The following is a 24,222-nucleotide window of genomic DNA, read 5'->3' as shown; positions in this document are numbered from 1 at the left end:
AGTATCAAACTGCCACTAGGCCAGATATCATGATGGTTTTGCAAAAGGTTGTGATAAGCTAGCAATAGCAGGAATCGCAGGCCTATGAACTGACCTCCAATACAACCCATAGCCCATAGCAAATCCTCTACCCAGAAAAGTTTGCTTAGGCTTCCCTGGGTCTTAGCTATGACGGAAAATGAGAAATCCTGGAAAACTGTGATCTTCTGTGAGATTGTGATGTCACAGAAAGAGCCGGCGGGTTGAGAGTGGTGGACGTGGACTCGACTCGTGGTTCATTCAGGACCGTCATTTGCCTCCTTGACGAGGACCTCCGAATACAAGGAAACCTTCACCCACCGGAGATAAGTTCCTGAGTGGTTGACGCTTTCAGTGTTCCCGAAGCGATCTCAATAACACATCAGCAGAGCTCAATTTGCGGTAGTTTACGAAATGTTCCCATGGCTGTCATCAGGCGACGAGTCACTGGGGTTTTAGTTGGTTGAAGTCTCAGTCTGAGACCCTTCTAGCCTTCCCGTGGCGAGAAGGTATCCATGAGATCATCTATCCCCACGTTCAATAATAAGGTTCCCTGCGTCTTTCTTGGGCAAGAAGATATATCTTAACGCTCGTACCCCAAAGAATAGATGTTGACAATAGTTCGAGCTCTCAGATGTTGTAAACAGTTTTAAATAAGCTCAGAAGTTGTCAACATTTTAACATTTGTATTGTTTGTCTTACAGAACGCGACTCAGCGTCCGACAGCGCGGTGTCCTCTATGGGCTCGGAGCGAGTGCCGTCACTCTCAGACGGCGAGTGGTGCGACGGGAGTGACTCCGCGCAGGAGTTCCACAGGTGAGTAGCTGGAGCGCTTCATAAGTGCAAAAATACATTGCCTACCCGCAGGATTTATTACGAACCTGTTGTTGGGAAGGGACTTTCTATTTCATACATTTTGTGCGTGATCGAATCAGAAATGAGGAGATTCACAGAAGAACCAAAAGTCAACATAGCTCAAAGAGTCGCGAAGCTGAAGTGGCAATGGATGGGGCACGGAAGAGCCGATGGGGTCCCAAGGTGCTGGTGCGAGTAGTAAGCGCAGTGTTGGTCGACCCCCAGGATGGACTGAGGATATCAAGTGAGTCGCAGACATTCGCTGGATGCAGGCGGCTCAGTATTGTGATGTTTGGAAGTGCCTACAAAAGGCCTATGGCCTTCAGTGGACTCCATCGGCTGATATGATGATTTCTTTATTATCAATGAAATGTAAATGTAAAGATGACAAATTATTTTATATCAATAAAATGTAAATGGATACCTAATCTATTGACAGTATTTTTGTTCTTTGACTTAATTTACGAAATGACATTGTAAATAAATGACAATTGTAAAATTATTAAATAAAATTATTATAATGTACTCGGCTTGCACGCATATGAGGCAGATTGTGTATGAACATTAAAATGTAACAATATATGACCACATTCTGGCAATAAATGATTTATGATGATGATGATGATGATGATGATGATGATGACGCCTTGTTACAGCTCCAAGTTCCGACCGTACGACAACGCGTACGGGAGAGAGAGGGCCACTCACGCGCCGCAGAAGAAACACCACATGTTCGGAAAACGATGCTTCCAGGTAAATTATGTTTTTATTATCATTTTTTTCACAAAAATAAAAAAAACAAGCTTATTTTAATAGTGTTTAAGTAGATTTAATTTACAAGCACTTTTTGTAGAGATTACAACTGATTTAGAAAGCAGAAGAGAAGGAAAAGACATAGTGAGGAAACCTGCATATATGATAATTTTCTCAATTATCTACGTATGTGAAGTCCACATTGGACCAGCGTGGTAAACTAATAGCCTTAGCCCGCTCATTTTCGAGGAGACTCGTACTCAACAGTGAGCCGAATATGGGTTGATAACGAACGACTTTTCCATTATTTTGTGATAGAGGAAACACCTCGAGCAGTTCCCAGGACTTGTGACCTTGAGAGTAGGTGTGTTCCCTTCCAACTAGCCAATACTCATCTTCCTAGTTCGGCATGTTCTCCATGCACACACTAAACAATTTATAATGAACAATAATTACAACACAAAACATCATTGCACAAAAACACTAACGCGACTGGCAGCGTGACGGTGTCTACGCTGCCTAACAAACAACTGAGCTCAAGTCGTCAAATAGCCTCTTATTTATACCAACACTGATACCTCCCCTCTACAATAACGTAAATAATGAATGTTAATACTACCTGTAATCTAGGAACTTGTAACATTAGGATAAGATTAATTAATCACTAATTTTGTTCCAGGAGCAGCCTACAGCGGCCATAGAGCCGATAGTCCCCCCGCGTCCGCCCGGAGTGATCAAGTACGAGTGCGAGCAAACGTATCACGACACCATGCATATGCACAACGGTGAGTTAGCATGGCTTACTGTACTGTTACTGGTTAGTGGTCACCTAACATGTGCACCATCTCGGTATTAATCAAGTCCAAACACAAAACAACTGCTGTTAACTGTTGAGGAGTTCCCTCGTCTGTGTTTTGGCTTGAGTCAGCATGGCTTTCTGTACTCCTAGTGGTCACTGTAGGCCAATATGTGCACTATCACGGTATTAATCAAGTCCAAACACAAGGCAACTGCTGTTAACCGTTGAGGAGTTCCCTCGTCTGTATTTTGGCTTGAGTCAGCATGGCTTTCTGTACTCCTAGTGGTCACTGTAGGCCAATATGTGCACTATCACGGTATTAATCAAGTCCAAACACAAGGCAACTGCTGTTAACCGTTGAGGAGTTCCCTCGTCTGTATTTTGGCTTGAGTCAGCATGGCTTTCTGTACTCCTAGTGGTCACTTTAGGCCTAACATGTGCTTCATCACGGTATTAATCAAGTCCAAACACAAGGCAACTGCTGTTAACCGTTGAGGAGTTCCCTCGTCTTTATTTTGGCTCTATCGTCAGATCGATTCTAAACCTTCATTAAATTGTAGTGCTTTAAAATACATAATGAAAAAATTTACAAACATCACCCATATTTTTGAACGTTTCCCTCGATTTCTCCAGGATCCCATCATCAGATCCTGTTTCATCATTAGATTGGGGCTTGTATTTTCAAAAAAATATTTAAAAACTAGCGGACGCTCGCGACTTCGCCCGCGTGGAATTCAGCTTTCCACAAATCCCTCGTGAACCATGGATTTTTCTGGGATTAAAAGTAGCTCATGTGTTAATTTTGAGTAAAATCTATTTGAACAAATTTCAGCCAAATTGCCGCAAAATTGACAAAGTTTCATACAAAGTTTCATCCCCTATTTTATACCCTTGGGGGTAGAATTGATCATAATCCTTTCTTAGCGGATGCCTACGTCATAATATCTACCTGCATGCTAAATTTCAGCCCGAACCGTCCAGTGGTTTGGGCCTTTGAGTTTTATACATATACTTGGATTAAAATTCATGTATTCATGTCTCAAAAAAATATGATATTTTTTTTGTACAACGAATTATTTTCTAGTAGAACGATAACAAGAACAATTTAAGACCATTAAACTAAATGTCAACTAACCTATTGTAGTCAAGGAATAAAAAAAATAAACATATCTATGGTATCCGCAGTGGAGTACAACGCTCGTGCGCAGCTGGCTCCGCCCCACGTGCCCGCCCTGCCGCCCGCCCTGGACATTAACGCGCCGCACTCGAGCCACGCGCTACTGCAGGTTGGTTCATAGTGAAACACCCTTAGAGCGATGCCCCATTATGACGTGACAACTAGCAGCGACAGTCATTGTACCATCATTTCGTGGTAGAGGAAATATCTCGAGCAGGTCCCAGGACTTGTGACCTTGGGTGTAGGGTTAAGGGATCCTTTTAAAATGCATAAACACCTTCACCTTCTCTGCCCGACATGTTCTCCATGCCCACACTAAACAGTTTATGGTAAATAATAATTGCAACACCAAACATTCACTGAATCACTAACGCGACTGGCAGCGTGACGGTGTCTACGCTGATGTTAATACCGCTTGTAAACGAACTTGTAACACCATTAGAGCTATACCTCATAAGAATGACACCCCATTAGTGTTATGGAATACGTTGGATGTTTTCCATATATATATAAAAAATTTAATATTTTGCTGTTAAGTCAATAATAATATATCGAATATGTAAAATGTGACAATGTCATAAAAAAAAAGTAAATTACCAAAAAGAAATAATATTAAAGAGGTTTTCTTTTTACATATATTTAATGACATACCACATCAGAGCGTTGCGTCGTCGCAGGCGACTTTTCAACGGACGACAGGCAGTGCTCATTTGTTTTGTATACTTCATTGAGATTGTCTGGGTGTTTGCGTCGTCCTCTTGCGCTGGCGCTGCGACGTCATGCGTTATCGCAACGCAGGTGATGTGATGGATGCGTAAATGCATTGGCCTGTTTCCCTGTGTGTATATTTATTTTACACTCTGTATTGTATACCTCGATTCAATCGTCTCTGAAGTTAACTGTGCGTGTCGTTGCTTTTCCCACCCGCAGTCTAACGCGTCTCGAGTTTAGGTTTAATATCGCATAGTGTGGAATGTCATTTAAAATAATAGAAACTGTCGCAATGCTAACGCTGCGACGTCGCAACGTAACGCAATGCTCTAATGGGTCAACGGTCTTAACTTATTACAAACTGTCACTTTCTTTACATTTACATCCTCATAAATTGATTTATTTGATGTTGCATTACACCTGACATGGCATTTATAATAATATTGACATTGTATAATAAATGTTTATTTTATTAATAAAGATAATACTTAAGTAGGCTAAACTTATTATAAAAATAAAATATAAGGAAATATCATTAGGTAGTTATAATGATATTTCCTTATATTTTATTTATATATATTTATAGATATAACTATAAAATTAAAATAAATTAAAATAAAAAGTAATACATAAAATACCTATCAAAATTCACCGCCCTTGGTAGGTGCCCATCACGCAGGCAGCATTCCCGCGTTGAATTGCGATTGAAATTCTTTGCGCGAGAAAGCTGCCCGCCCGAGGGTCGCCTGTTGCCTCTCTGAGGCGTTTGCTGATCTCCTTGTGGAGAGTCTGAGCGCTCCTGCCCCACGGACCTAGTGTCTCGACGCCAAACGGGACGAATTCATTCTACTATATAAAAATAAGTCGGGTTTTCCTTCCTGACGCTATAACTCCAGAACGCACGAACCGATTTCCACGGTTTTGCATTCGTTGGAAAGGTCTCGAGCTCCGTGAGGTTTATAGCAAAGAAAATTCAGGAAAAGGTAGGGGTAGGGTAGGGGTAGGGGTAGGGTAGGGTAGGGGTAGAGTTGGGTAGGAGTAGTTGAAAGTTTACATCGAGTTCCACGCGGACGAAGTCGCGGGCGTCCGCTAGTATTGTATAATATATTCTGACAGTTTAATAAATTAATGATTTTCTTCTTTTAACACTTACGAGTAACATTAAAACTGAAACTGGTATATTTTTATTTGTCGTTATGTTACATGTTTTATGTTATTTTTTATTTTGTTAAACCATGTTAGCATTAACAGTTTTTAATATTCATACACCGGTTAAGGTAGAAAGTATAAGGGTTTGTATCTAAAAGGACAAACTGAAAACCTTGCATTTTCTAATGAACAAATGAAAAAATTCCTAATGAATAAGTTACAGTTCGTTTTAAGTAGAATGGTGCGGGTGACAGTACGTTTCACTCTTGAAAGTTTGCCGCGATTCACGATAACAGTGCGTATTACGAGCGTCACACAAGCGACTGTCACCGTACCCATGCTATCTGAAACTCTATATTTATTTATTTATTTATTTGGTCCACCAGTGACTGTCGCAGCATTTACAATCTAAAAAAACACAAACACAAGGCTCTGCACAATCAAATGAAGGTAGACACGGCATGCTTATCCGTGATATTAAAATAAATTGACGATTACATAAAATCAGTTTACATAAGAAAAAAAATACATTTTACAGTAACAAGAAGAGGAAACATTTTACAACTACTATTTGAATATACTATATAATACAAAAAAATAAAATGGAATTGGTAAAAACAAAAAGAAAAATTAGTTTAGGAAATCTAGTAAAACTAACTTGCGATATTTCCTTGGTGAGTCTTTTTGGAATGCTGCAATGTGTTGTCTGTGTCCAGGGCCCAGTGGCGAGTCCCACGCCGCGGTTCGCCTTCGGCTCGGGCGAGCGCGTGCGGCACAACCACACGTACAGCGCGCCGCTGCCCGCCGAGCGCGCGCCGCCCAGAGACAAGAGAGGTACTGGCGCCTTATCACACTGTAGTACAAGCTTCGCTCAATAGATGGCGCTTTAGTACATGTCTTAATAGATGGCGCTGTAGTACGCGTCTTAATAGATGGCGCTGTAGTACGCGTCTTAATAGATGGCGCTGTAGTACGCGTCTTAATAGATGGCGCTGTAGTACGCGTCTTAATAGATGGCGCTGTAGTACACGTCTTAATAGATGGCGCTGTAGTACGCGTCTTAATAGATGGCGCTGTAGTACGCGTCTTAATAGATGGCGCTGTAGTACGCGTATTAATAGATGGCGCTGTAGTACACGTCTTAATAGATAGCGCTGTAGTACGCGTCTTAATAGATGGCGCTGTAGTACACGTCTTAATAGATGGCGCTTTAGTAAAGAGACAAGAGAGGTACTGACGCTTTATCACACCATAGTGCAACATCGCTCAATAGATGGCGCTTTAGTACATGGAGCACAGATGGCGCTGTGGTATAGTATCTCGTTACAGATGTCGCTGTGGTACAGCATCGCTCAATAGATGGCGCTGTAGTACATGTCTTAATAGATGGAAAGAAAGAAGAAAGAGAAAGAAAGAAAGATCTTTATTTTTAGCTAATGCCACATATTACATTATTAAATACTATGCGAGGTTAATTTTCGATAACTGGCATTATTTTGAATTTTAAATTTAGAAAGCAAAATAAAAATGCAATTTGAAAATTATTGCATAAATCATGGTAGTTTTTAAGTTATACGAGTTTGAAAAATTCTCAATGAAATCCTAATTCTTGAAAACTAAAGGGCACTGTACATTGTATGTAGATAATCTACGAGTCATATTGCAGTAGGCAGTAGATGGCGCTTTAGTACATATAGACTGGCCTAACTGCATGTTTCCTGACGATGAAGATGATGATGATGATGATGATGATGATGATGATGATGATGATGGTTGGTTGCAGTGCGTCGACTGACGGATGGAAGCACTTCGGACGGAGGCTGCGGCGGCTCGCATCTCTCCAGAGACGAGAAACGGGCCAAGGCTTTAGGTACGTTCTTTTATAAGTTCAATTAATAATTCAAACTAATCAAAACAAAACCCTAGAATAGAATAGAGAAAACCTTGAGTTGACCCAGAAGCTTGTGACTCCGGATGCAGTTTTAAGCGATATAGCAACAACCAACACTCAACATTCAACTCGCCTATCCCAAGTAACCTACAAAGAATTACACAACAAGAAGTGTGGACGGCTCAAACGCCACGAGAATACTGAATTCGACCGTACGGCGAGCGCCTTATATCGCTAGTCGTTACCGCCCGATCGCTACCCCTCTCTAACTCCCTACGCCACGAGCGAACACGAGATTTAGCGACGTCATATCCGTCTCAAACTGCTATTTCTTACACTAAAGTATAAAATCTTTGTTCCCACAGGCATACCGATGGAGGTGCAAGAGATCATAAACCTGCCGATGGATGAGTTCAACGAGCGACTGTCCAAGCACGACCTGAGCGAGGCGCAGCTGTCGCTCATACGGGACATACGGCGGAGGGGCAAGAACAAGGTATTGTCAGCATCTCACACACGCACACACACGTACGCACGCACTCACATACGCACGCAGCACTCACATACGCACGCACGCACGGACATACACATGCTCGCACATTCGTATGCACACACGCACGCACGCACGCACTCACACACGCACGCACACATAAACTCGCACGCAAGCACATACGTACGCACACACGTACTCACATATGCACATACGCACGCACGCACGCACGCTCATATGCACGCACGCACGCACGAACACACGCACTCACATACGCACGCACACACACACTTACACGCGCGCACGCACTCACACACGCACGCACACATAAACTCGCACGCAAGCACATACGCACGCACACACGTACTCACATATGCACATACGCACGCACGCACGCTCATATGCACGCACGCACGCACGAACACACGCACTCACATACGCACGCACACACACACTTACACGCGCGCACGCACTCACACACGCACGCACACATAAACTCGCACGCAAGCACATACGCACGCACACACGTACTCACATATGCACATACGCACGCACGCACGCACGCTCATATGCACGCACGCACAAGCATAAATCACAAGCATAAACGCACGCACACACGTACTCACTTATGCACATATGCACGCACGCACGCTCATATGCACGCACGCATGCACGAACACACGCACTCCCATACGCACGCTCACACACATACACGCGCGCACGCACACACACACGCACGCATACATAAACTCGCACGCAAGCACATACGCACGCACACACGTACTCACATATGCACGCACGCACATACACACGCACGCACATACACGCGCACGCACGCACATGCGCGAGCACGAATATATGCACACATACTCTTTTAAAAAAATCATACAATAATATTATAATTTACAATTCATGACAACATTACAATATCTTATAGTTTTACTTACTGTGTGAAGGTGGAAGCTGATCCAACGGCCTCCAAGCATCTTTATTATTAAGGAACTCATCAATGTTGTAGTAACCTCGACTAAGTAAATGTTTTTAACACATTGCTGAAAGCTATGCATTGGCAGGTCCATCACAGTCTTGGGGATCTTGTTATAGAAGAGTACACCCAAACCTACAAAAGATTTTTTTTACTCTTTGCTTTTACTTTTAACTAATCTCCCCAACTGTGCTGTTGCGTTGTCATTTAGTAGTTACCTATAAATACACAATCAGAAAAAATATATATTTAGTTTTTGCCCGCACTCTGTTCACAATTGCGTCATGTCGTCAGGTGGCGGCCCAGAACTGCCGCAAACGCAAGCTCGACCAGATCACGTCGCTGGCGGACGAGGTGCGCACGATGCGCGACCGCAAGGCGCGCACGCAGCGCGACCACCACTCGCTGATGGCGGAGCGGCAACGCATCAAGGAGCGCTTCGCCGCACTCTACAGACACGTGTTCCAGGTGAGTCCACATCACTGTCATTCCGTAGCATAGATTATCGCAAGTCGATCCCGCCAACCGATCGCTACCCCTCTCTAACTCCCTACTGTTTCCGGAAACAAGTCGCGCCACCTAGCGTCGGCGCGAGCCAACACGCGATCGAGTGACGTCATATCACTATCATTCGATAGCATAGACTATCGCAAACGTAAACGAGTGCCTTACCCGTATACCACAAGTGGTCCCGCCAACCGATCGTTACTCCTCTCTAACTCCCTACTGTTTCCGGAAACAAGTCGCGCCACCTAGCGTAGGCATGAGCCAACACGAGATCGAGTGACGTCATATCCCAGATCTCGTCGCTGGCGGACGAGGTGCGCACGATGCGTGGACGGTTCGAACCCCACGAGCATACTGCAGCCGACCGTACGACGAGCGCCTTACTCGTATATCGCAAGTCGTTCCCGCCAACCGATCGTTACCCCTCTCTAACTCCCTACTACTTACTATTTCCTACAATAGTATGTTTGTATTGCAGAACCTGCGCGACCAGGACGGGCGGCCGCTCTCCTCCAACCAGTACTCGCTGCAGCAGGCGGCCGACGGGAATGTGGTGCTCGTGCCCAAGATGCACCACTCCGGTGAGCGTTTATGTTGACTCCTACTGTAGAACGGAGTGCCTAGTGGCAGTTTTCAGTGTTTGAAACAGTTGCCACTAGATGGCGCTGTTTCGTGCGCCATCTAGTGGCCCTACTGCAAAACTTTTTCAATTCTTTGGAGATTCGCGTTTACGTTTACGCGATCGTCACAGTATGAAAACATTGATACAATGACAGTTGTGCAGTAGGGCCACTAGATGGCGCACGAAACAGCGCCATCTAGTGGCAACTGTTTCAATTCCTTGGTAATTCGCGTTTACGTTTACACGATCGTCACAGTATGAAAACTCAGACTAGGCACTAGATTTTGTACTATTAGATATGTCACTAGCACTAGGCGTAAGGTGAACATCCACAATCCTTTCAGTTTCTACACGACATCGTCAAAGAAACCTTCAATCGCCCCAGCCGATGATCGAACCCAGAACTTTCGTCTTGTAAATCCATCCCACATGCCACTGCGCCACGGAGAAGGATTATGATTGATGACGATGACGCTTCATTTCCAGATCACTCAATGAATCGCACCTCAGACGACGACATGGACCGCAAGACGAAGAACTACGAGCAGTGACACACACTACCGGACACGCTAGCATACACACACATCTACTAACACACACACACACACACACCTACTACTAAAACACACAACAGTTTGTGACTGACCTGCTATGACTTAACACTGTATCTGTCAGAATATGTTTTTAGTAACTTATTTAAAACTTATCACTACTGAGAATACTGTATTTAGCATTTGGTAGGTATTTTTTAACTATGTTTATTATATATATAGATACAGTGTTTTAAAATTTAGCGGACCCGCTCAAGCTTCGCTTTGACTTATTAATTTATTTATTTTCACTTCTTCCCTATCGCTACTTTACAATACCCTACTCCTACCCCTACCCCTACCCTACCTCTAATCTACCCCTACCCTACCCTACAACTACCCTACCGCTACCCTACCCCTACCCTACCCCTACCCTGCCCCTACAAAAAAAATCCCATCTCCTTCTCCTGGCTCTAAACTACCTCCCTGCCAATTTTCAGCTAAATCGGTTCAGCCGTTCTTGAGTTATAAGTGGAGTAACTAACACGACTTTCTTTTATATATATAGATATAGATACAGTGTTTTAAAATTTATAATATATATATATTTATAAATAGATGCATTGTATCTAGCAAGTGGAAGGGGACTAAAAACAAAAAACAGTGTTTTTTTCAAAAAAATTATATTTTTTACATACAGTGTTTTGTCATGGCACAGCAGCTTTATGAATTACTCCAAAAACTCGTTTTTTTACTACTGCCAACGCATACACAACTGTTATTATTTTCAACTATTGTGAATTCCATAAAAACTTATATTTACTTATCGATTTTCGACTTCAAAAACATATTTTTCCGATTTAAAATTAAAAAAAAATTTAAGTGGTTTTGGATTTAGTGGTAAATTTACAAACAAGCGGTTGACAGATATAATGAATTAAAAATTAAAACTATTTAATCTAATTGCTTTCATTGGTTGACACTCTTCAAGTATTGGCTAAAATAAAAATTTTAGCAAGAGTATGAAAAATCAGCCAATGTCTTCAAATTATTAAATACATGTTTTTTTTTACGTCATATAGGCTCGCGCTTGACCATTTGTAGTCTAATCCAATTTCAAAAGAAAAAAGTTACAAAACAATAATAAAAAAATGGTTTTTTGAGGTATTTTTTAAATAATTTGGACTTCCAAAACCAAAATACAATTAAAAAAATCTTAATTTTTAAATATGTTTTGAACAAACGAAAAATGTGTGTGTAATTTTGTGAATACATGTTTCAAAACTCAGTTCGCGATTTAAAAATTTTCAAAAAATAAGCATTAAAATTAAACAAGTTTTTTTTTTCAAAAACATGTATTCATGAAAAAAATATCTACTTACGATGGAAATCAAGTTGGAGTATTTTGTTATACTTAAAAGAATCGCTGGTCGATTTTTTCATTTATTTATATGTTTATTGTTTACCCTGGGCGTATATCTCTAGACCGGCTACCACCTGCAAAGTCCGCTTTCGGCAAAGTCTCCTGCCGGCAAAGTCCTCAAAGTATTAAATTCTTAATACTTTATAAAAACTTAGTTAGTGAATTCTCACTTACTAAGTTTTTATAAAGGCTTCTTATGCTTTGATTTACAACTAAGAGTATTTTTATTATTTGGAAGATGATTTAGTTTTAATGGCATAAACAAGCAATTCTGTGTGTAAAATTAAAGTAGCGTCAGCAAAGTAAAATATTTTATTATTTATCTGTGAGTGAAACTATTTTTTTTTTTTGGGAACTGATTTAATGACAGTGTATAATTAAATAATTTAAGCGTTTCTACTGTGTTGACGTTCCTAACGCGAATACCACATACTATAGGCCAGTTTGTTTATGACACTCCCATGATATGCGGGCGACGGGAGGAAAAAAAACTGTGCGGGTATGACGACGTGCGCGCGGGTATCGTTACACCCCTCCCGGCCCGCGTGGACCATCGGAAGTGTTACGATTTTGCCAAGGTATACATTAAAAGCCAAATTGTCTTCCTGAAATGGAATATCTGTAACTAGATATGATTCCTATTGATATGTTGGTCTATTGGTATATGACTATTTTATTTACCAAATTTTTTGTTACGACTATCTATGATGCAATGATGGTGTCAGTAAAAAAAAATACTAAAATATGGACAAGGTATTTTTTTAAGTATATGTGTATAATTTTAAGTATTTTTTGTTTTTTTTTTTTAAATATATGTGTATTTTTATTAGTATAAGCAACCTTGGTATATTAAAATTATCTTTTAAATTGTTACACCTAATTTATTTTTCGAATATGTATTTTAAGTTGTCCAAATTATTTTTTTTACTTACAACATCGTTGAAATTAATATTTTTTACTCAGTTTATGATTTAATAAAATTTATGACGTGTCATCATGCGATTGCGACTGTCGCGTTTGCGACGCGTCTGCTGCGTTTTAGTTGCGCTTAAAAATGTCACTTTACGTTACGGATCTATGGAAGTGTATTTTTACATATAAAATAGTGTTTCTAATAAACACGTATGTAAAATGTAATGAGCAGAAGGTTTCTTATAAATTGTACCTAAGTTTATATTAAAAAAAAAAAGTTTTTTTCTTTCATTTTGTGAACAACTTATGAAGTTATAGTTTCTGAAATGACTTTGAAAAGTACAGTCATTCTTATGTATACTTATATGATGATAATAATTAAAAACGATTTTGTAAGTGTATTTAAAAAGTTTTTTTTTTATGTAAAATAACTTTTCGTGGAAAAACTTTAAAAAATTGTGATAGAAAATAAATATTCCATTTTTTTTTAGTGTCGCATAGTTTTTTTTTTTTTGGTTGAACTAGTGTTCCCAGCTAACTGTTTTTGACTTCTTAACTGAGGTCGAAGTATGTAAGTAATGTCTTTCGACATTGTCAAGTTGCAATAAGTATTTTTAAAAAGCGATTAAAAACTATGTTTTTTTTTTAACTGTATAAAATATTTTTTATCTGTAGTTTTATTTATGTACGTTAATTATAGTTAGGCATAGGATTGTTATATGTAGGTTTTAAATGAAAAATTTTGTATAAAAAATAATAATACCAATAAAACATTTGTTCGGGAAAAAGTACAAATTACAAAGAAATATGCAATTTTTTTCTAAACGAGGTTCTGACTGGAAAATACATTAGAATGGACGCTATATTAATAATCATCTATATTTTTTAATTTTATTATTTTTACAAACATTGATTTTTTTGCACAATGATGGAAAAATAAGATTTTTTTTTAATTTTAAATATCTTATAAAAGTACCAGGTGAGATCCATTATTTACATAATAATTTCTTTGAAAAGAAATAAGCTTGATTTTTTTTATTACATTTTTTTTTACAGTTTGATCATTACTAAAATCGCGTCCATTCTTAGTGATAAAATAAAAAAAACGTTTTACTGCCATAAAGCCTTAGCTTTTGCAAAGTTATTATTTATTTTGTCAATGTTGCTTAAATTAAAAATGTACATAGTTTATTAAAAATAAATCCGCAATGTCTAAAAAAATGCTATATTTATAAAAAAATAAATTTAAATTTTAAGTGGCTCAGCAAGCGTCCAGTTGGAACCTTTTTTGGATTAAAAGTTTTTCTTTTTCGGAAAAATTTGAAAGGTCACTTTGATCTTTTGAGTTTTAAAAAAGAGTTTTATAAGATTTAAGTTTTTTTTTTATATTTTGTCACTTGTGTCGGCAATAATATTGTAATATAATTCAAGTTTTTCGAAGACAACAATTTTTTCAGTGAAACAAATATAATTTTAATTTTTAATTTTTTGTTAAATAAAAGACTCATGTTTTGATTAATAATATTTTTTGTAATAATTAATTATAAATTCATAATTGTTTCGTTGTTTGTCTTTTAATTATTTAAAAAAAAAGTTATTTTTTTTTAGACTTGCAAATACTTTCAAATAACAAAAATAAAACGAAAATATGTTAACATTTTTATTTAATCTACTTGCTGCAGTATATTTTTTGTTTTCATATTTAGCTACATTAAAGATATAAATGAATGATCATTCAGAACAAAAACTATTCAGCGTTCATCAATTAAATTGAAATTTAAAAAATCGTTCATAAAAATTGTTATATTTTTTTCAAAATATGAGAGATAGTCACTTCCAAAATGTATCTACTTAGCCACGCTGTTAATGATCAAACAAACTTGTTTGTCAAACTTCACTTTTTTACTAAACAATGTTTGACAAACAATTCAAATGATCAAATTGTTTGACAAACAAGTCTGGTCGTTGTGTTTCTTTGTTTTTGTAATAAAAATGGAAGCTATTTAAAAAAATAGATGATAAACCTAATTAAAAAAAATTGTTGTCTTTGAAAACATCGCTACTCTGTGGTGCATACTTTATATTGTTAGTGGTAACGCTTTCAAGAAAACTAAAATTAATAAAAAAAAAATAATATTTATGTAAAATAAGGGTCTTATAGGCGACGGGTAATGCATTTCACTAAGATTTTTGTAAAATAAACTCTTAGCGTGGCTGAATGTTTGTTTTATTTTATAACTAGCAGAACCGATCAAGCCTTGATTTTTGTGCATTTCTTCCATAACCCTACCTATCCTACTCCCACCTTACCTACCCTACCTCTACCCTAACCCTACTCTACCCCTACTCTACCCTTACCCTGCCCTATCATATCCGTACTCTATGCCTAGCCTATATCAATTTTGTATAGGAGTATAGAATTGTGTTTTCACTACTCTTGCTCAAAAACACTGTCATATTACCACTCCACAGCGGGGCTAAACAAGCATATTAGCCTCTAGGGGCTAAAGTAATTTTGTTTTTTTTTAATTCTTGTTTGTTACGAGTACTAGCCTACTATAAAACGGAAGAGGTTTTATTCGAAAATAGAATCATTATAGGTAAGGCACTGATTGTTTTGAAAAATAAATAATAAACTTTAAAGTGGAATGAAATGCAGCGTTCTTGTCTGTGGAATGCGTTTATTTTTTTATTTAATTTTTATTGAGTTGCGAGATTTGAAGACATGGAACATCCTTTACGGTGGAATATGACCTTTGCCTTTTTCTCATGTGAAAAAAATAAAATTTAAAAGCGAGAATTTAAAAAAAAATTGGCGTGACTAATAATACACAGTTGATTTTTTTCAGAAACTTATTGTAAATTTGTGACCGTAACTTACATATTTTTCAACAATAATTGTTATTGTTGTCTTCATCTAGGGAGAATGGTGATCCTAATTTGGAGATGGATGAAATTTTCAATCTGTTACCATCAAAGTCGAGACACATTTACTTAAGTTACTACGTAACCTACGAATATCTACGAAAAATTTAATAAGTGAAGAAAACAACAACGAAGGGATTCACTTACGAAAGGAGTTTTTTAAACTATTATCTCCCACGTTTACCCTACGTATTCATTATTCATCTTCACAGTAGTCGGAAATTATGTTGCCGGGTAAAAGCATCTCTCTTAATATCCAAAATTGTAGATTTTGTACATTTAATTTTCAATTAAAAAAAATCATTGAATATTGTAGTAAACTATTTTATTTTCTCGCAATCGCAGTGAAAAGCAGAGTGTAACACGTGGGGCTAAACCCATTATAAACTCGGTTTCTATTAAAAATACCTCGTATATAATGGGTCTTTTTAGCCCCTTGTATAACAATCTACTATTTTAGACTTTTGAAAATTTTCCCTCCGTAAGATCCATCCTAGTAGTGGCAGCTCGAGACTATTGTGCTTGGAGGTCCATGCAAAAGGTCAATGTCCAGCATAGGACGTCTATCGCTGATAATGATGATGATGATGATGATGATGAAATATATATAGTCTGTTTTTTTATTCCGTAGAATTCTGACATTTCTATTTCCGGTTCCATTTGTTTGTTTCATCAAACCAAACTAAAAATCATTATTTATATAAAAATTGATTTCACCTAAATTTATTACAGAATTATTTAGTACATATCTAAATAATCCACACTTTGAAGTATTTTGCTGTTTTAGGAAAAATCAAAAGTGATTATAGAAAGTTTTTTTAATTAGCATCATAATCATCATCATCACCTGGTCCTCGGTCATGGTCCTCGCCACATGACCCTTAACCTGCTAGACCCAAATCGATACTTATTGGATTTTAATACTTAGCTGAGTTTGAAACAGTTTTTGCGGTGATTTTGTAGGCACGTAACATATCTAACAGTATGAAATATCGTTGAATACTGTGACGAAATAAAACACCGCATTTTGATTACTAATTTATTCATGAAATAAATTCTTAATATCATAAATTATAAAATACTCATTAAACACAAAACATCTATAATAATAATTTCAATATAAAAAAAGCATAAGAAATTCATATTATTAATAATTCTTAATCTAAAAAATTATAACCTATAAATAAATTGCAACATTTATAGTTGCATGCAAAGGCCAAAAATAAAATTAATTTTGAAACAAAATTCGTTATCCAAAGAAACGCATACTCCATTGACTTCGAAAAAGGAGGTTCGTATGTTTTTTTTTTTAAGTTTGTAATTTATAAACCAATTTTGAAAATTCTTTTTTGTTTGAAAGGGTACACTTCCAGATTGGTCCCATTTCATTTTCATGAAAATCGGTTTAGTAGTTTTGTGTTAAAATCAAAATAACTAGAATACCTCTTTAAAGTCAATTTTTATGTTAAAAAAGATTATTGTTTGGAACAGCTTCTCTAGAATGCATAGTTTTTACTTTGTAAATAAATTAAATCCATTCAGTACTTAAAACTATTGATCTCTCATTTATTTATTTCTCCTTTGTTTAATTTTGAACAATATTACGTACAAAATACTAAAAACTTATAAAAAAAAACTATTGATTATTATTATTATAATTCTAATAATACATTATTACGTAATACATAAATCTAATTTAATAAGATATAATGGAATAATTTTCTGAATACACATATATTTCATTGAATATAATTGAAAGAATTAAAACTTAATAAATTATACACTGACACAACTAAGGTATATAAATAAACAAATTATTAAATAAAAATAAACTTTAGTAATTTATTCCTTTTATGTTAAGTTTGGTTGTAGGGGGTAAGAATTCTAAAATGATTTTAAAAATGATTTACCAATAGAAAGCTACGTTATTTGCGAGTGTCATAGGCCATATTTTATCCCAGTATTCCAACGGGAACGACAATTACGCGGGTGTAATAAAAACGCGATAGTTTGTTACTCTTTCAAGCAAAAACTACCGAATGGATTTGATATACCCTGGATTCAGTGGCGTGCATAAGGTATTTAACTGGGGTGTGCACTAACAGTAAAAATTGGGCAAATTCCTTGTCAAACTATAATTTTGTGGTTTAACATAGGTTTGTATTAAGTCCTTAGGGTATGCAGTGATTTTTTGCATATATGATGTGCACGCCACTGCCTGGATTAACCTATAGGCAACTGTTTTAGCCCTTGACTACAATCTCACCTGATGGTAAGTGACATTGCAATCTAAGATGGAAGCGGGCTAACTTGATAGGAGGGTGAAAATCCACACCCTTTTCGGTTTCTACACGACATCGTACCGGAACGCTAAATCGCTTGGCGGTACGTCTTTGTCGGTAGGGTGGTAACTAGCCACGGCCGAAACCTCCCACCAGCCAGACCTGGACCAATTAAGAAAACCTCAATTGACTCAACCGGGAATCGAACCCAGGACCTGTAATCAAAACTATTAGTACTTTATATATTCATAATATTTTGTAATATTTAAGTTGGTTGTTCATAATTTATTAAGTTTGAATATTTCTTAAATATAAATTATAATATTAATAACTATTAAAGCTAATTAAATATAATAATAATTTAGAACTAATTAAATTAATGTGTAGTTACAAACTATGGTTTTTTTTGGCGAATATTTTAAATACTTTTAAAGATTAGTACGTAGAAAATACATAAATTGAATTCATTTTCACAAAGTAAGTATATTAAAAAAAATCAAGTTTAGAAAAAGACTAAGTTAAGAAAAAACTTAGATTGGAATGACTATGTAAATACATATAGAAAAATATACTTGTCATCCACAGATTAAAGAATTATAGGCAGATAGAGTGCATGTAATTCAAAAACTAATACATTCTCGAGTCAGTACTACACGAAGCGTCGCATCAGTAACTTTCAATATTATTCAAAAAAAAAAATGGCGTCTAATGTTTTTAAATATATTAAAAACTGTTAAAAAAACTAAAAAAATCAGATGGAGTATTTTTTTATTGCTAATTATTGATTATACTAGTTGAGGCCGCGCGGTTTCACCCGCGTGGTTCCCGTTCCCGTAGGAATACGGGGATATTATATATAGCCTATAGCCTTCCTCGATAAATGGGCTATCTAACACTGAAAGAATTTTACAAATCGGACCAGTAGTTCCTGAGATTAGCGCGTTCAATTAAACAAACAAACACACTCTTCCGCTTTATAATATTAGTATTGCCTATGATTATATATGAATTTACGTAATTGTTGTAAATCTAGAAATACAAATTATGAAAAAGTTTGTATATACGGTTGTCAAGGAGACGCGTGACGCGTTTGTGTTTTTTATGGGTTTCACCGGCCCCATGCTTGTAACGCTGCTTGTAAAGACTCATTCTGTATCATTCTTTATTCTGTGTTCTCATAAAAAAAAATCGAAACAGCTCCCAACTACTGTTCAGGCAGTTTCGATTTTTTTCATGAGAAGTGAATGTAAAATTAAAAAAAAAAGCAAGAGTGCTAGACAAAGAAACGAAATAATAAGATTGCAAAAAGTAACTTTTGTAAAGGAGTTTACAAAAAAAGTAAGGTAAAAAGCGATTTGAAATTTTTGTATGGAAGCGCATAATCAACCAGCCATTTTTTTTCTCAGGGTAAGGATACATGATTTCATTTATTTGTGCTCTGTTAACACGTTCGCCGCGGCACGAGGTCAATTGACCTCGTACCACACCACATAAAGTTCTATTATGACCTCGTACTAAAACTTTTTATGGTGCGGAACGAGGTTTATCAATCTCTAAACTCTCTCTTAAAAGCATTTTTTGCTGGTACGAGGTTAATTGACCTCGTGCCGCAGCCACCGTGATATAATATTGTTTTCGGCAGCATAATAAACGATCGAGTAAAGTTAAACACTACATTATTTCATTTATATGTATCGCCTTGCTCCCGTGCTCCCGTGCTCAGTTGTGGTGGTGCGCGGCGGGCGGCGGGGAGCGGCGCACGTGCTCCCGTGCTCAGTTGTGGTGGTGCGCGGCGGGCGGCGGGAAGCGGCGCACGTGCTCCCGTGCTCAGTTGTGGTGGTGCGCGGCGGGCGGCGGGAAGCAGCGCACGTGCTCGACGCCGGCGCGCTCGTCGTCGGACGCCAGGTGGCGCGACAGCACGCTGAAGATCTGCGAGTTCAACACCTGGAAGCGTCTGATGCGGTCCACCATGCGCTTCAGGGGCTGGAATTAAAAAAAATATATATGTTCGTCACTTTTTACCTTTCAATGTCATATGTTACCTGTTAATGTTGTATGTTACCTTACAAATATATACGTAATTGTTTACCTTTCAATGCTTTATGTTACCCGTTAACATTGTATGTTACCTTACAAATATAAACGTCACTTTTTACCTTTCAATGTTAAACTATACCTGTTAATGTTGTATGTTACCTTACAAATATTTACGTCACATATAATCTTTCAATGGTTTCAAAAGTGCTTGAAAACTAAGACCACTTGGAATAAATGAATATTCATTTTGATTTAATGTTGTATGTTAAAGAATGTTAATGTCAAAATTTGCTCATACGTTATAGTAAATCTATTCAAGGAAGTCCGTTTGGCTGTGTATGTAGTGGTAAGTTGTCAGTCATTTCATTTCATTTCAGTTTAATACAGTACAGAAGTACAGCTTGGCAACTTCGTTCGTAACACTCCCGATGGTCCACGCGGGCCGGGAGGCGTGTAGCGATGAATGAAAAACCCACGACTGATGCACGTCACTTCCACGCACGCACGATTTCACACCACGCAGTCTTTCCCCCCGTCAGCCGCATATCATGGGAGTGTCATCAACGATCTTGCAAGATTATAGAAAGTGACTCGTAGTCTGTCACGGGTCAAAAAGTCACGTGTCAGTGGAGCCCCTTGCCGAACAGTTCCCTACAGAACAAGGAGGTACTCACGATGCCTTTGACCAGCTCGTCCTTGCCGTCGACCCGCTGGACCCTGAGGATGTGGTAGCAGAAGTCCAGCGCCTCGAAGCGCCGCTGCTGGCCGAGCAGCGCTATGATGGTGCAGCCTGCCCAGTGCAGGCCTTCGCCAAACAGCTCCCTGAAGAACAGCATTATCATCATCATCACTGTTGAGCACGAGTCTACTCTCAGAATGAAAGGAGTTAGGCCTATAGTCCACCACGTTGGCCCAATGCGGATTGGCAAACTTCACACACGCAGAGAATTAAGATAATTCTCAGGTATGCAGGTTTCCTTACGATGTTTTTCCTTCACTGTTTGAGACACGTAATATTTTATATCTCAAAATGCACCTAACTGAAAAGTTGGGGGTGCATGAACCGGACCGGATTCGAACCTTCGTCTTCCATCGTTGGCAGAGGTCATATCCACTGAGCTATCACGGCTCTTATATACAATATAGAGCACATTTAAACAATAGGGTAATTGATTCATCAATTTTATTATAAGTGGCTAAAGTTTCTATTTGTCGCCAATAGCTGGTTAGCTAATGGGGTGTGTTTGTAGGTAGAATTACTTCTGTAATAAGTACGAATTTAATTAAATAATTGAATACTCACTCAACAGTGAACTGTGTCTCCCCAACCGGAATACAGTAGAGGAATTGCAGAGCTGACCATAATCTGTAAAAATAAAATTATATTACATACATGAAAAATACTTTATTTTAGAAACAATTTAGAAATACCCTATTTATTCAATCAAGAACACTTTCTTTTTTTTTAAGCTTGTGCTAAGTTAGGATATGAAAACAGATCAAAATCACATATAAAATGTACTTACATACTTTGTACTTATACCTGTTACCTGTGAATTTAACATGTTACCTGTGAATGACGCGCATTACATGTGAATATCGCATGTTACCTGTAAATGTGACACGTTACTTGTAAATGTCGCATGTTACTTGTAAATGTGACATGTTACCTGTAAATGTCGCATGTTACCCGTCAATGTCGCATGTTACCTGTGAATGTCAAACGTTATCTGTCAATGTCGAACGTTACCTGTCAATGTCATTAATACCTGTCCATGTCCCACGTTACCTGTAAAAGTCACAGATTATCTGTGAATATCGAACTTTACCTGTCAATGTCACCAATACCTGTCTATTTCACACGTTACCTGTATGTGAATGTTGGACGTTAACTGTGAATGTCAAAAATTACCTTGTAAGTGTCACTCGGTTCCTGTGAATGTCGCACGTTACTTGTCAATGTAGCATGTTACCTGTGAATGTCAGCAGCTCCCCGTCGCTCACCTGAGAGTGAGTGAGTGAGTGAAAGTTGCACGTCACCTGTGGAACTCTTGCGTGTCGTCGGTCTGCAGCGGGCCGTGGTGCGCGGGCGCAGGGGGCGCGGGCCACTGCGGCGCGGTGAGGCACGCGCGCAGCCTGCGCAGCACCACCGCGAACAGCGACAGGCCGCAACACAGCCGCTCGCGCGTCAACAGGTCCCCCTCGCGCGACAGTTGGCTTTGCTGTTGAGGGAACAAACATATCTTATATATTTCTTCTTCCTTCATAAATTAGACAGCATTCGGGAAACTTCGCCATTTTTTTTGTACAAACTACCAGAAGACTAAATTATTCGAACGTGCGTGTTGCCAGTCATTGACCTATAGTTCCGAGACTTGGTTGCTAAGAATAGCATAAGAAAGCTTAGAGTCACACAGCGGGCGATGGAACGAGCTATGCTCGGAGTATCTCTGCGTGATCGAATCAAAAATGAGTATATCCGCAAAAGAACCGAAGTCACCGACATAAATCAGCTAGTTTCGATACTGAAGAGGCAATGGGCGGAGCATATAGTTCGAAGAACCAATGGACGTTGGGGTCCCAAGGTGCTGGAAGGACGACCCGCGTGATGTTTGGAAGTACCTACAAAAGGCCTATATCCTGAAATGAATGTCCATCAGCTGATATGATGATTCAAATTGTAATTAGATTTATTCGAATTTGATGATTTCCTTTATAAGACAATGATTTCCTTTACTAAATATATGTTTACTTCACAACAATAGCTGAGAGTATACTTAATAATCGAGGGTACAGATTAGTTCATTAGATTATAGAAATTAGTTTAAGTTATTTTAGCTTTTTTATACCTTAGCGGTGCCATATTTTTCGACGTTTTGCACGATTTGAAGCGCAGAGGTACTTCGCCTCCAAACGCTTCTGCTTAGTTTCCGGTTTCTCACCCTCTGGAAAACAAAATATTACAAATCTGTAAACAAATCCATAATTTATACATAGAACTAAAATATTTCATAGTTCTCTACTTGTCTATGTCAATTCTATCTACGCTCTAAATAACTAGTAAGAGGTAAAACTGGTACACTAACTAACTAACTGGTAACTGGTACTGGTGCATTTGGAAATTGGATTTAGTTTTTGTACTTATTAATTTTACAATAATGGCTACAACACAACTATAAAAAGAAATCAAATAAGATATAAAACAAACGAAACTGAAAAAGAGAAATTATGAAACCCAAGCTAAGGTAACATGCGACATCAAAAAGACATGTTACCTGTGGTTATCTTTTACCTGTGATTTTATAAATCATATTTTTCGAAGGGTTTATGAATTTTAAAATATAATTTTAGCAAGAACCATAAATCAACTTGTACAAAAAAACTAAAGTTTTAATATTTTATACAAGTTAATAAAAAATATTAATTGATTTTTTTACCTGCAGTATATGGCCGTGGCAGAATGTTCTGGAACGGTGCCGCGTGAAGGAGATCTGTCACCTCTTCTTGGCTTAAAGCCTGCAAAAGGTCAAATTAAAAAAAAATCTTTTTAACAAAAAATTAAACCGACTTCTAAGATGCATCTAAAAAGCGAAAAATAACACTGTACGTATGTTCTTTCTATTGATCGTTTTTAAGGTGGTGCTATGCCATAAAGGCTCTTAGAGTTAATTTTGTTTTTTTGTTTTTCTCTCTTTTCTTTAATCATACCTGTTCGATGAGCATGCAGAACAATATGATGTTGCCAAGCTCGCGGAAGGCGTGGAATAGCTCTGTGCGGGCGTCGGGGTATTGCACAATGTCAGTCAGCTGCGCATGGTAGTAGCCCAGCACGCCTGTAAGACATTAAGGGTTTAAGCGATTTCTTCAAGGGTCATACTATATAAGGTAGGCTCAGAGACACAGCAAATCGTAGACCAATGACTACGTAGCCTAAAAGGTGACCAGTGATTCCAATTCATTACGTTTTATTAATCACTGTCAAATATGTGAATGTTCTGATAAACTGTTGTACAATGGCCAGTGGCCATTCCCCTTTGATCCCCTATTAGGGTCCATACAACGTCGGTCCAGGGAACCCAGATATACCCCCCTATAAAAGTATCATCATCATCATCATCATATCAGCCGATGGAGTCCACTGCAGGACATCACGATA

At 37.9% G+C, this 24,222-nt stretch overlaps 2 protein-coding genes across 9 annotated transcripts in view; one reads left to right on the top strand and one right to left on the bottom strand.

Moving 5' to 3' along the window:
• LOC112048118 (segmentation protein cap'n'collar) overlaps positions 1-15,041 on the top strand; it is a 163,617-nt gene extending 148,576 nt beyond the window's left edge. For all 8 annotated transcript variants that reach the window (XM_052890174.1, XM_052890169.1, XM_052890167.1 and 5 more), the window contains exons 13-22: positions 723-834; positions 1,530-1,626; positions 2,306-2,411; positions 3,611-3,711; positions 6,179-6,296; positions 7,246-7,332; positions 7,719-7,849; positions 9,123-9,296; positions 9,814-9,916; positions 10,444-15,041. In XM_052890174.1, the coding sequence (XP_052746134.1) occupies positions 723-834; positions 1,530-1,626; positions 2,306-2,411; positions 3,611-3,711; positions 6,179-6,296; positions 7,246-7,332; positions 7,719-7,849; positions 9,123-9,296; positions 9,814-9,916; positions 10,444-10,508 (1,094 nt within the window). In that variant the 3' untranslated portion in view covers positions 10,509-15,041. The remainder of the gene's footprint in view (positions 1-722; positions 835-1,529; positions 1,627-2,305; positions 2,412-3,610; positions 3,712-6,178; positions 6,297-7,245; positions 7,333-7,718; positions 7,850-9,122; positions 9,297-9,813; positions 9,917-10,443) is intronic.
• Positions 15,042-16,772: 1,731 nt separating this feature from the next.
• The window catches only part of LOC112048125 (cytoplasmic FMR1-interacting protein), a 30,151-nt gene continuing 22,701 nt past the window's right edge, over positions 16,773-24,222 (bottom strand). The window contains 8 exon segments of the mRNA XM_052890166.1: positions 16,773-20,012; positions 20,741-20,888; positions 21,370-21,432; positions 22,107-22,288; positions 22,916-22,963; positions 22,965-23,011; positions 23,504-23,582; positions 23,775-23,899. Coding sequence (XP_052746126.1) covers positions 19,857-20,012; positions 20,741-20,888; positions 21,370-21,432; positions 22,107-22,288; positions 22,916-22,963; positions 22,965-23,011; positions 23,504-23,582; positions 23,775-23,899 — 848 coding nt within the window. The 3' untranslated portion in view covers positions 16,773-19,856.

This window comes from Bicyclus anynana, chromosome 27 (assembly GCF_947172395.1).
Source record: "Bicyclus anynana chromosome 27, ilBicAnyn1.1, whole genome shotgun sequence".
Taxonomy (NCBI): Eukaryota; Metazoa; Arthropoda; class Insecta; order Lepidoptera; family Nymphalidae; genus Bicyclus; species Bicyclus anynana.
This window is presented reverse-complemented; position numbering and strand designations above follow the sequence as displayed.